The following is a 12,683-nucleotide window of genomic DNA, read 5'->3' as shown; positions in this document are numbered from 1 at the left end:
TTCAAAATGATGACATGACCATAGAAAACAGTAAATACAGTACAATGCACACGTAGCTATAGATGAGACAGAAAAAATGGCTAATGTCCATAGAAATTAATCAATCAAAATGCCAAATCATTAAAAGTTAAATTTTGGCAAAACTGAGTAATTTGATCACCTATTACGAATGAACTCTTGTTAGCCAAAGATTTTTTTCTATGTTCAACTCTTCACATATCCTATCCTAGATAGTACCTTTAGTTTTTATCTTGAGATTCTCACTTTAGACATTTCCTAAATAACACCACAATATCACAACTTCTGTAACCCTAGCAAAAATGGACCACGCTTAACCTCCATCCAGTATTTTCCTATGAAATATTTAAAATACATCTTTATAGAGTCAAAGATGACTATATAGTCCTATTGAACAATGAAATTTAATTCCTATGAAACTTTCATAGTCTTTGATATTTTGAAAAGTATTCAAAGGATACAAAATATTAAGTGTTAGACAATAAATGTTTTCAGATCTTTTAAGATAAACTCCTTGAATAAAAAAAAAACAAAACCCTAAGTTCATTCATCTTTATATGCCCATAGACTAAATGTATAGTGTTTTTATATAAAAGTACTCAACAGGCATTGATAAATTGAAGGTATTAATTTGCAACAAATGATCAGGATTTTTAGAAGTTTTGAAAAACAAACAGAGCAGTTAAAATAAATTACTAATGCAAGAATGATACAGAGAATGTAAGTCTTTGTATAGAAAAATTTAAAACTCCCACAATACTGCAAGTTTCCAGAATCAAGTATGCAGTGCAATGATGAATATTGAATTTTATGTTGATGGTTACCTCTAGGCAGGGTATAGGGGTAATAGAATCATGGAGGTATATAAAAGTCCTCAAAACAGCTTATTGAAATCTAAAGCAAATGTTATAATGTTAATTTTGATAAAACAGGATGTATATGGGTGCTCATCATTTTGTTTTCTTGTCTGCATATTTACATTTTTTTAAAGAAATGAGAACACCAGAACTTTGCAGAATCAGCAGTGTGTATAAATGCATCAGCAGCATTTACCAGCTAATCATCTATTTTATAAAACATCATTCATTTGAAGATCTCTGATCTAAAGATCAGGGATCTCTGCATCTCATAATTTCAATATACAGTTGTGACACTTAGATTTACAATTGAGTACAATTTTTCCTCCACTGGTATTTAATTCCATGACTCACCACCCTATAGCCTGAAAGGAACCCAAATGGCAGTGTTAATCCAAAATTTTTCAAAGTATATTCTCATTTACAATTGTCATAGATTGTAAATTGTCATAGATTATAAATGAGAAACTTTGAAAAATTTTGGATTAAACTAACACATGCCATTGGGTTCCTTTCAGGCTAGAGGGTGGTGAGTCACAGAATGTAGTACATGGAAGATGTTGAATTGAGGCTAGTTTAAAGAATAAAATTAAGAATCCTTTCATCTTAAAATACATTATTTCAGTAATGACAACATAGTTAAAGTTTTTAAAGTTAACCTCCTCTCAAGTTTTCCAGTATGAAACTCAAACTATAAATCTAAATTTAATTGGAAGAATACAACATCTCTTTTCCTGCTGTGGAGTTACAATGTATGATGACTATAAATGAGAATGTACTCAGGTCAAGCAAGATAGAAAAAAATGTAATCTACTATAATGCCTCCTTTATTCATAACGCACAATAGAACATTAAAAGCCAGAGACATTCCATAGGATAACCCCATGTTTCCCAAGGTCACTTCAACCCAGGATCCTTTCTTTCTAACATTTATATCTTCTTTCTAGAATTTGTGTTCTGAGGAGAATATTTTATATATCATATCCATTCGGGAATAATTCAGTTTCTGAAAATCCCATGTTGAAATGGTCCTTTTTCATTTTTTCAGAGCACACATACTATATTTACAGCTCCCAATGTTTGTCAGCTTGTTTCTTTTACTTACTCATTAGTGCTACTTTTTTTTAACCTTAGAAGATCTATTCAAAAAGGTATTGGCAAGGTCACATAACCCAACAGTTAATATGATATCATTTTAAAGGTGTCCCTGGGTCATATTTTGCAAACCAAAAGCAACATGAGGTTTTCTTACTAATAGAGAAAGCATTAAAAATCTTTTTATCTTTTCTCTAAATTAGCATATGATAACTTCATTGGCTAAAAAACAAATGACTAAGCATTAACTAGAAAATATTTCGACTATGGGTGATAAAAAAGATCTTATTGCCATTTTTTTTAAGTCTCAAACTGATTTTTCCAATTTTATCAACTGAAGTTTGGCTTGAAAATATCCTAATCCAAGTCACATATGACAATCTGTACATAATCTGTACATAGACACATGGATATCCTTAACATGTATTGGTTTTCCTATGGTCTGTCTCCTCGAAAGCAAAGTACCGTGAAACTAGTAAGAGGAGACTCCAGTAGGGGATTTTGCTGCATGTCGTTTAATAAGAGTAACCACATATTTTTAAGAAAAATCTAAGATTTTCCTTTGAAATATATTACCTTTAAGGTGTATATGAATTAAAATAAAATGCATTAACAAATCCATTATTTGAGGAAATTTCTATTCAAAGAAAATTGCTTTAAATTGCCAGGTGACAATAGCAAAGACTTGGAACCAACCCAAATGTCCATCAATGATAGACTGGATTAAGAAAATGTGGCACATATACACCATGGAATACTATGCAGCCATAAAAAACGATGAGTTCATGTCCTTTGTAGGGACATGGATGAAGCTGGAAACCATCATTCTCAGCAAACTATCGCAAGAACAAAAAACCAAACACTGCATGTTTTCACTCATTGGTGGGAATTGAACAATGAGAACACTTGGACACAGGAAGGGGAACATCACACATTGGGGCCTGTCGTGGGGTAGGGGGAGGGAGGAGGAATAGCATTAGGAGATATACCTAATGTAAATGACAAGTTAATGGGTGCAGCACACCAACATGGTGCATGTATACATATGTAACAAAACTGCATGTTGTGCACATGTACCCTAGAACTTAAAAGTATAACAAAAATAAAAAATAAAAAAAAATTGCCAGGTGAGTCAAATCTGCTTCAATTTCCAAACTTTTACCATCAATTATTGATTGTATTTTGACATGGGGAAGAGAAAAGTCCTGGTAGTAAAGTCACAAGAATTTTCTTTATTATAGCAAATACTTTCACGGCATTTGACAGAACTCAGAACTATTTACAAAGAAAGAAAGAAAAATCAAACAACCAAAAGATACATTTCATATAATAGGAAAATATAAAAATCGAAGCCAAGTGACAGAATGAAAAAGTTAGCTAAGCAATGGATTTGAAAAACTTCGATTCTAACTATCTGATTTGTTGCTAATTGTCCAAACATATAATAATTTAAGATGGTCTTTTGAGACTTCCTAGAAGTAAAAAGGAATTATTGAAAAAATGTTCAAATATTTCATAAATAAATACCAAAAATATTTATTTTCATTGTACTTTCCGACTTGCTTCAGTGAAGGTGTCCTTTTACAACACTCTGTTTCTTGTTTCAAATTCTCATCTAGAGATATTACTTTCTTCCAGAGTGATACTCCCAGCTTACCACAATATTCCTGATTAAGAAAATGCTAGAGCTGTCCTACCTGAGGAAAAGAAGAGAGAACTGCAGAACAATCTGTAAAGTTCCTAGACAGTTCAATCAAGTTAAGGATGGTCCAACTGAGATATTTTGTTACTCCAGCACTTTTCAAGTGTTATTATGAAATCACAATTCTATCTCAGTGTGAGATTTCTTATATAAGTAGGAAGAATTTCATTTCTGTAAACATTTGCAGGGCCAGCTGTTTCTCTAAATAGATTTGTTTCTCCTTAAGAGAGCTGCTCCAGTGAAAAATCTTTTCTTACATTTCATGTCCAAACCCAGAGAGAAACCCAATGTTTTTCTGTGAAAAGACAGAAATACTCAAGTAATATAAAAGCTTCCTGTAATCAAGGAATTGCCTACCTATTACAAGCATGTAATCACTCCTTGCAGATTCCTAAAGAATTAAAAATGTTCTTCAGTTACTCATAGTTCATCAGATGTACTGTTAGCCCTTGCTAATTCACATTCTTCACTGGTTTGACAACTCTGAAGGATGTCCTTGTAGTGGTTCTTCAGATCTTCATAAAACGAAACAGTTTCTTGTGAGTAAGCCAAAGGTAACACCTTTTCATTTAATAACATCTGCACTCGGAATTGTTCTTTAGGAGTCTTAGCATTTTCACAGTGGTAAAGCACAAATATCAGGTTCGAGGCATAAGGTACAATGAGACCACTTCGGAACTTCCGATGCATTTGTTTTTTGTAATTGTACGCTGTTAGGGGTTCCTTGTCTTTGAAGTAGCCCATGAGAGAAAGCAGTGGAAGAAGAGTCTCTGCATGACCAAACTGGAGGATGACTGGAGAAGAAACTGGCTGAGACCTTCAAATAGAAATTAAGAGAAAATAAGGTATATATATTAATGTCATAGAACATAGTATTTACACTTAGGAGTAACTTTCACATCTTTTTTTAGTTTAAATAATCCCATCTATTTTTTTAAATCTTTATATACATTACACAAGCATACGGCTGAAATTCCGTGTGGCAGAGAACTAAACTTTTTATACTGAAAGTTAAGTTCCGAAACTCAGGATCACTGTACTGTTGTAAATCCATATAAGTGTGCATATATATTTTCCTTTAAGTTTAAAGAGAGAGAAGTGTCTTATAGATATGGGAACTTGAAACAGATGTGTATTTCAACACTGTATTGCCTTTCTGTGCATAAAACTGAGCAACCTGGCCCTTAGTAAATATTACTCCATGGAGCTCTTTTGAATAAAGTGTTATTATTTTATTTATATCTAGGGAATAAGAACAAGCAATATTCAGTACATGTCTTACCAAGTCTGAACAGGATTACATGGTAATTCATGTAATCCTTAATGGTTTACAAAACCCAAAAAAGGTTAGTGATGTAACCTATTGTGGCTGAAACAATGTGTCTCTGGTTGGGAGTGGGAGTATAAAGTGCCAGGAATACAAACCACTTTCAACACTGAGCTGAATCAATTCTTTTTCTTGAAGTTTTCTATGATTTTTTTTTTCTGGTAAAGAATTTTTATTAAGAAGCAGTGAATGACTGCTTAGCCTTTTCCCTACCTTTATAGAAAAAATACTATTTTTCTTAAATATAATTTGTAAACCTATTCAAACATGACTGTCTGACTTTTTGCCACCACTCATCAGGTTATCAATTTAGTGCATCTGGATTTTCTGGGAGGATAGAAGCAGCAGTTCTAGACCTTCCTGATTCCCTCTGCCCCCAACACACACAAACACAGCAAGCAGATAGCAAATCCAAAAACCCATGGGAAACATTTACAACATAACTAGGTGGAAAAGTATTCTCTATGAACCACTCCAAGTAGCATCCAACCTCAAGCACTAGATATTATCAGTATCTGTTGAAGAAAGCAGAGAGAAGCCACAGAGCATCTGAGCAATCTGAGAACAAGAGAATCCCAAACAGCCCACAGGTATTCACTGGAAGCGCTGTGTGTGAACTGGATATAGCAGCTGAAATTGGGAAGTATTTAGTCCTCTCCAGGACTTGGTGAGTGCAAGGCAGGCCTACAGTGAGGCCTGGGGCTAGAGAATCCTGGAGCTCCTGTGAACTCTCCAAACACAGGGCTCACACTAGAGAAACTGCTGGGAGTGGAATTTCAGCCAAGCAGGAGAGGGACAGAAGAGATAAAGGAAAAAGTAAGTCTAGATGAAAGTGGGGGGAGGGGAACAGAGCCAGGAAATCTCAGAAAACAACCCATCATACTTCTGAACAGTACACACACCAGAATGGGGGGGTTCTGTGAGATGAGACAAGCAATCTGACACAAACCTTTTTCTAAATGTTCAGGAAAACAATTCATATTAAAATAACTACGGAAAAGCGTGTAAGAAAAAATAAGGAGCAGAATAACTTCCATATGTAAGAGTACGCTAGAAATATATACTCAAAAAGTACACTGAAACTGTTAACAGTATTTCAAAACAAACTAAAAGACAATTATTCACTACTTTCAGATTAATATTCTCTAAAAGGTGTAAAACTTAAAAGCCATTCATCAACAGGAGCTTACCAAGCCTCTCTTCATAACTGGTATACTTTAATTAGGTCATCTAAAATACCTAAAACCTGTATTTATTTCCAAGAAGCAACCTCTTAGGTCTGAAGTTACCAAGCAGTAGCATTCAGAACACAGCCATATTTAGTTTGACCAGCATAAGTATTTTTAAATTTTACATTACTTATCAGTATTTAAAAATTGAGAGGTTTAAGATTCTTAAAAATCCAGATTTTTGCTCTTCTTAGAAATCTGAAAGATCTGGCAACACAAGTCCATATATACCCGTAAGACCATAATCAGCTGAACAGGAATAAGGTTACCCACCCTGTAGAGAGGGCATATACTTGTTGCACAGCACATGTATCATTCCACATTGTCTAACATAGGATGAATTCATTCCTTTGTTACTTGCCTGGCCCCTTTATACATCTGAGTATATTCAAGTCTAAGCTAACACTACTGTCACCATCTAAATAATGAAATTTAATAAGGATACAAGTTAAAAGAAAAACAAGTAGTATAAATATACTGGTTTACATTTTAAATCCTTTAGCCATTAGGTAGAAACCTCAAAGCCAGAAGCAATCCTAAATTCAACTTTCATTTATTGCTCTCCATGGAATCTATTAGCACACAAAACAGGTCAGGGAGGATAGCAGCAACAGCAGCAACACCTCCACTGTCTAACCAGAAGAATTTACTGTCAGTAACTCTCTCCTCTTTCCCCCACAGAAGAACTCTAATAAACTGGGGACAAGATATGACAATATATCCAAACTATTGTCATTTCAGCAAGTAATTTATACGCCATTAGTAAACTTTACATTCTTTTTTCTACCAAGTGTCTGAGATCCAGTGCATAATTTACACTATGGACAGCTTCACTCAGACCAGCCGCTTTTTAAGCACCAAACCACCACATGTTGCTGGTGGCTACTGTGTTGGAGAGCACAGGACAGACAGTGGTATGGACAGTCTTACATACTTAGATTCAAAAGTTAATCAAATAAATAGCAAATAGGAGAAAAGATACAAGACAAATAAAAACACACACATGAAAACTATAAATTGGGGGAAGGAAAGAGACCAAAAGAGCTATGCACAAATTATGAGTTCAAAGTTCTATTAATTGCATTCAAGCTACAGAAGAAATGAAATCTAGACTGTGACTCAAATTTAAGTTGTAAATTTCAAGGTTCCTTGGGTTTATACAAAAGGCAGTAAACACCTTCCCCCCTTTTTTTACTGCCTTACTGTCAGTGATATGTTAAAATCAGTGAATTCTTCAGAAGAAATTTGAGGAAAATTATACTTAAAAATGCTTACTGGAAGTTTTATGGGAAATCAAGGAAGTTTATATATTAGATTCTCACAGTAAACCATCCCATCAAAAATAAATTACTGTCTTCTACCATTTGATGAATCCAATTTGTTTTAAAATTGTATTTTAGAATTCCAGACAATTTTCAATAGGAAGGAAAAGTGCTAACTTTTTATAAAGTCCGTAAGTACTGATTATCTTCTTACATAGAGCAATGTCTATTATACAAATTTGAAACACACCAAAAAACCCCCAATATCTTAAAGGTCTAGTTAAATGCACTAGTAAAACATTAAAATAAGACAAGGGTAATAGTTTAAAAAAAGTAGAGCCATTAAAAGCAAAAACAAGATTTTGCTTAGAAATTGAAATGTGCCTATAGGGAATAATACACTTATAATTTTATTTTTATAATTTATATATTTTTACAATAACCAAGTATAAATATTTTAAGTTTGTGATAATGGAAAGTATTAAAAAAGAGCACAATTTCATTCATAATAATTTTTTTTTACTTTTACCCTTTGTGACTTAACATAGCTTGCTACTCAAGAAAAAGCCGCTAGCTGATGATGCTCATATTCATACAAAAGGCCCTGGGCAAATTAGCTGCACTCAGTTTTCCAAAACGTAATAAAGAAGAGACTTTTCAAAAGACCCATTTGGTTAATTTGTTAGAAGTGACAGGCCCTGTCATTTCATGCCAAGTGCCAGGCACCATGCTAGTTTCTTCTTGGAGGGGGAGGGGAGGGGAGAAGAATAGTGGGATAAAAGAACAAAAACACAAATGAAACATTTCTGGCTCTTTCAGATTCGCATGTGTCTGTTAGAGAAACCCAGAGAACAAATCCTTCTGACTAAGGAAGAAGTGAATGCGCTTTGCTGAGGAGGTGGTGTTTGAGCTGGGTCATGAATACACTCCTACTAAGTCTTAAAACAGAAATGCTGCTCTGTGTAGCCTTAGCAAAGTAATTGCTTACTCTATGATACAGGTTCTGTCATACCCTTTTAGAGAGGGAAAAACTAAGAAGCTTGAAAACTACAGGGCATAACTTGGTTATGAGCAAATTTTAGGGCAAATTACTCAATCTCTCTCAGGCTTCATTCCTGCCAAATGAAGATAAGCTACTTCCCTTGCAAAGCTGTTGGATTTGAGCTACAGAAAAATACTCACATATTTGCTATCACATATTGATCGATGGCTCTATGGTAGTGTTTGCCACAGAGCCATCGATCAATCTGTGATAGCAAACAGCCACAGTGGCAGCAAGAGCCACAGCAGTTCTAGCAGTGAAGTGACCCAGCACACAAATTAGTGGTGTGCTGAGTTTAGAATCCAGGAGATGAGTTCAAGTCAGTTCTCCTAAAATATTAGTACCTAACACTTTATTCTAAAGGTAAACAGGGTATCAAGTAACAAACTCATTTCATTGAATAGCATATTTTAAAATTCATCAGATATGCAAAGGTGCTAAAGATCCAAATGCAAAAGCAAAACCACAGGTATACCATAAATTAAATTGTATGGAAACAATTTATACAAAAAAATTTTAATTGGAAAAACCTTAATGCCTTTTATAAGAAAATACTTGTTTATGAGGAGTAGAGTAAATAATTTAGGAACTTAGTCACTTCTTAGTCACTTAAATTTACTTTCAAACCATTGCTGATTAAAATCATTTAAAATCAAGTAATCCCAGCACTTAGGGAGGCCATGGGCAGATCTCTTGAGGCCAAGAGTTTGAGAACAGGTGGGCCAACCTAGTAAAATCCCATCTCTATCAAATATACAAAAAAACTAGCTGGGTGTGGTGGCACATGACTGTAGTCCAAGCTACTCAGGAGCCCAAGGCAGAAGAATCACTTGACCCAGGGGGCAGTGGTCACAGTGAGCCGAGATCGCGTCACTGCACTCTAGCCCGGGTGACAGAGCGAGAATCTGTCTTGGAAAAAAAATAATAATAATTTAAAATCAAATCAGTTCTTATTTGTGGGAAGAAACATAGTATTTCAACATACTGACTGAGGAAGACTCTGTTGTCAGTGCTTAGTAATAGTCTTCAGCAACATGCAATTTGGCAAAAGCACATGTAAAATCCCGCAAAATTTTTAAAAAATGATATTTTTTTCCTTGTTTTTGTTTAAAGATACAGGAGCTCACTCTGTCACCCAGGCTGGAATACAGTGGTGTAATCATGGCTCACTGCAGCCTCGACCTCCTGGGCTCAAGCACTCTTCCCACGTAGGCCTCCCAAGTAACTAGGACCACAGGAGTGCACCACCATGCCCAACTCATTTTAAAGTTTTTTTTTGTAGAAACAGGGTCTTAGCTTGTTGCCCAAGCTGGTCTTGAACTCCTGGCCCCAAGTGATGCTCTCACCTCGGCCTCCCAAAGTGCTGGGATCATAGGTGTGAACCACCACACCTAGCTGATTGTTTCTTAAATAAGGCATCAATTCTTTTCCAACGCAAAGGCGAAGACCACATTTCTCAGGTTTTTCATCTGAAATGAACATGCAATAAGAAAAAAATATTCAGTGAAAAGCACAGTTCTATAAAAAGCTGATTGAGATAATTCGGCAGAACGTGTTTCTCAAGACACAGGTCACAAGGACCCTGCTGATAAAACAGGATGTGGTAAAGAAGCCAGCCACAACCAGCCAGAATCAAGAGGGCAAAGAGAGTGACCTCTGCTCATCCTCAATGATCCTCACTGCTCATTATGTGCTAACTAGAATACATTAGCATGCTAAAAGACACTCCCATCTGTGCCGTGACAGTTTACAGATGCCACGGCAACTCCTGGAAGTTACCCTATAAGGTCTAAAAAGGGAAGGAACTCTTGGTCCCGACAATTCCCTACCCTTTCCCAGAAAACTCATGAATAATCCACTCCTTGTTTAGCATACGATTAATTTATGCTATTATTTATTAATAACCATAAAAAATAGCCAACCAGCAGCCCTCAAGGCTACTCTGCCTATGTGGCAGCCTCCCTTTTATTCCTTTACTTTTTAATAAACTTGCTTTCACTCTAGTCTTTTGGCTCACTCTTGAATTCTTGCCTCCGTGAAGCCAAGAACCATGTGGCCTCTGGGGCTGAATCCCAATTTTGCCCCACGACATGATCACTAATGATGTAAGCCTCTAAGCAGATGAACAAAGACAAGGGTGTATGCATCTAAATTTTTACTCTTGCTTAGAAGAAAGAGAATATGTCAACAAATGACAACTTTTAGTCATAAAACCAGTATCTGGGCCAAATCTCCAATCAGTAATTAATAGCTATTTGGAACACTGCATTGAGAAGGATTCTGAGGTTGTATCCAGACTCGATGCGATCTATTTCATGCTTCTTACACATTCTACTCTCAATTCATGAACCTCCTCTCCTTGCCAATCAATCTCTCCATCTTTACCTTTGATTTCCTAGATATAACTAAAATGAGTTTGGTCATTTCTAAGACACTGGATTATAAGACATATTAAAAGAAGATATTTTAAGTTAGTATTATGTCCAGGTAAGGTTTCTTAAGAATAAATTTTTTAAAAAGAAAACAAAGTTAATTTTATGATGCTGCATTTTTTTTTGCTTGACAATATCACTACTGGTGAAGTATAACACAAACATGTATAAAACATATAATCACCTAAAACAAATTATCACTTCAAGACATATGTATAAATCACTCCTAAATGTATGTACACAAATCTTTACTGGATACAGGTAAGAATATACTTGGTTTGGTTTATGTCTTTTTAAAAAAAAAGTCAAGAAAGCTTGAATATTAAAAATCCCGCTTAAGAGAAATTTTATCTCAGAGAAAAACAACTTATAAAATAGAAAAAAACTGCCATAATATTTCATATAATATGCTATCAACATGAAAACCTAGGGAGGTTTCCTGAAACCTTAAGGAGGACATAGGGTTCATAAAACTGAAACCCTAAGGAGGACTTAAAATTACATTTTAGCAACTACATGTTTTATACAATTTTTAAAATCTGACTTTATTCTTGATTTTCCCATTTCAAAAACAGAATTCACTAAATGTCTAGGTTGAGGTTTCAAGGGTAAGAATTATGCACACTCTTAAATAAGCTGCAACAACTAAAAGAATGTTAAGTATTTTTTGCTTTATCTCAAAAGTATTTCCATTACATAACATCTCAGAATATAAATCACTAAAATCTCAAACATAAATGTTTTTCTTTGCTATTTTGTTTTTCTCAGCCTGAATTCAACTTAGTAACCTTTAATGGTTCAAGGGCAAACTAGAATAAAGATAATAAAGATTACTTTGTAAAGTATTACTATTCATAAATAAAGTAATCTTTATTATTATCTTTATTCCTCTAGGCTCCGTAAGAAAGGAGAGAGGCTTCTTTCTTAAGGTTCCAATGATATTGTGAAATATAATATATATTTGGTCTTTGTTCCTGTTTCCTGGTACAAAACTCCTAAAATCCTTGAAATCTCCAAAGTGCTGTCTTTTTGCATGCTCATGTTGATTGATAGCTTCAGGATGGGGCTGGTCAGCAAAAAGGCAAAGGCATGATTACAGGGTTAGCATTTTCAAGCCCATCCCTCAACCTCAGGGAAGAGGGAGAGGGGCTGAAGGTCAAGTTGATCACCAATGGCCCATAGTTTAATTAATCATGTCTAAGTAATGAGGCCTCCATAAGAACCCAAGAGGACAGGGTTTGGAGAGCTTATGGACAGCTGAAAATGTGGAGGTTCCTGGAGGGTGGTGTGGCCCTGGGAGGGCATGGAAGCTCCACATCCTTTCCCCCATACCTCATTTTATGTGTCACTTGTATCCTCTGTAATATCTTTTATACTAAACTGGTAAACATGTTTTCCTGAGCTCTGTGAGCCACTCCTGAAAATTAAGTGAAACCAAAGAGGGGACTGTGAAAACCCCAACTTGAAGCCAGTCAGTCAGGTGTTCCAGAGGCCCAGACTTATGACTGGTGTCTGAAAAGGGCAGGGGGCAATCTTGGGGACTGAGTCCTCAACTTGTGAGATCTGATGCTACATCCAGGCAGATAGTGTCAAAATCAGAGGATACCTAGCTGGTGTCTGCTGCTTATTGGTGGGGAACCCCCATCCCCCAACACTGGGTCACAGAAGTTGATATAGTTTGGATGTTTGTCTCCTCCAAATCTCATGCTGAAAAGTGAT

At 35.4% G+C, this 12,683-nt stretch overlaps 1 protein-coding gene across 4 annotated transcripts in view; it reads right to left on the bottom strand.

The window, feature by feature from the left end:
- Window positions 1-3,182: 3,182 nt before the first annotated feature.
- MINPP1 (multiple inositol-polyphosphate phosphatase 1) overlaps window positions 3,183-12,683 on the bottom strand; it is a 52,385-nt gene continuing 42,884 nt past the window's right edge. For all 4 annotated transcript variants that reach the window (XM_009458906.5, XM_009458907.5, XM_063780849.1 and 1 more), the window contains one exon: window positions 3,183-4,489. In XM_009458906.5, the coding sequence (XP_009457181.3) occupies window positions 4,093-4,489 (397 nt within the window). In that variant the 3' untranslated portion in view covers window positions 3,183-4,092. The remainder of the gene's footprint in view (window positions 4,490-12,683) is intronic.

Source organism: Pan troglodytes, chromosome 8, assembly GCF_028858775.2.
Source record: "Pan troglodytes isolate AG18354 chromosome 8, NHGRI_mPanTro3-v2.0_pri, whole genome shotgun sequence".
In the NCBI taxonomy this organism is placed as follows: Eukaryota; Metazoa; Chordata; class Mammalia; order Primates; family Hominidae; genus Pan; species Pan troglodytes.
This window is presented reverse-complemented; position numbering and strand designations above follow the sequence as displayed.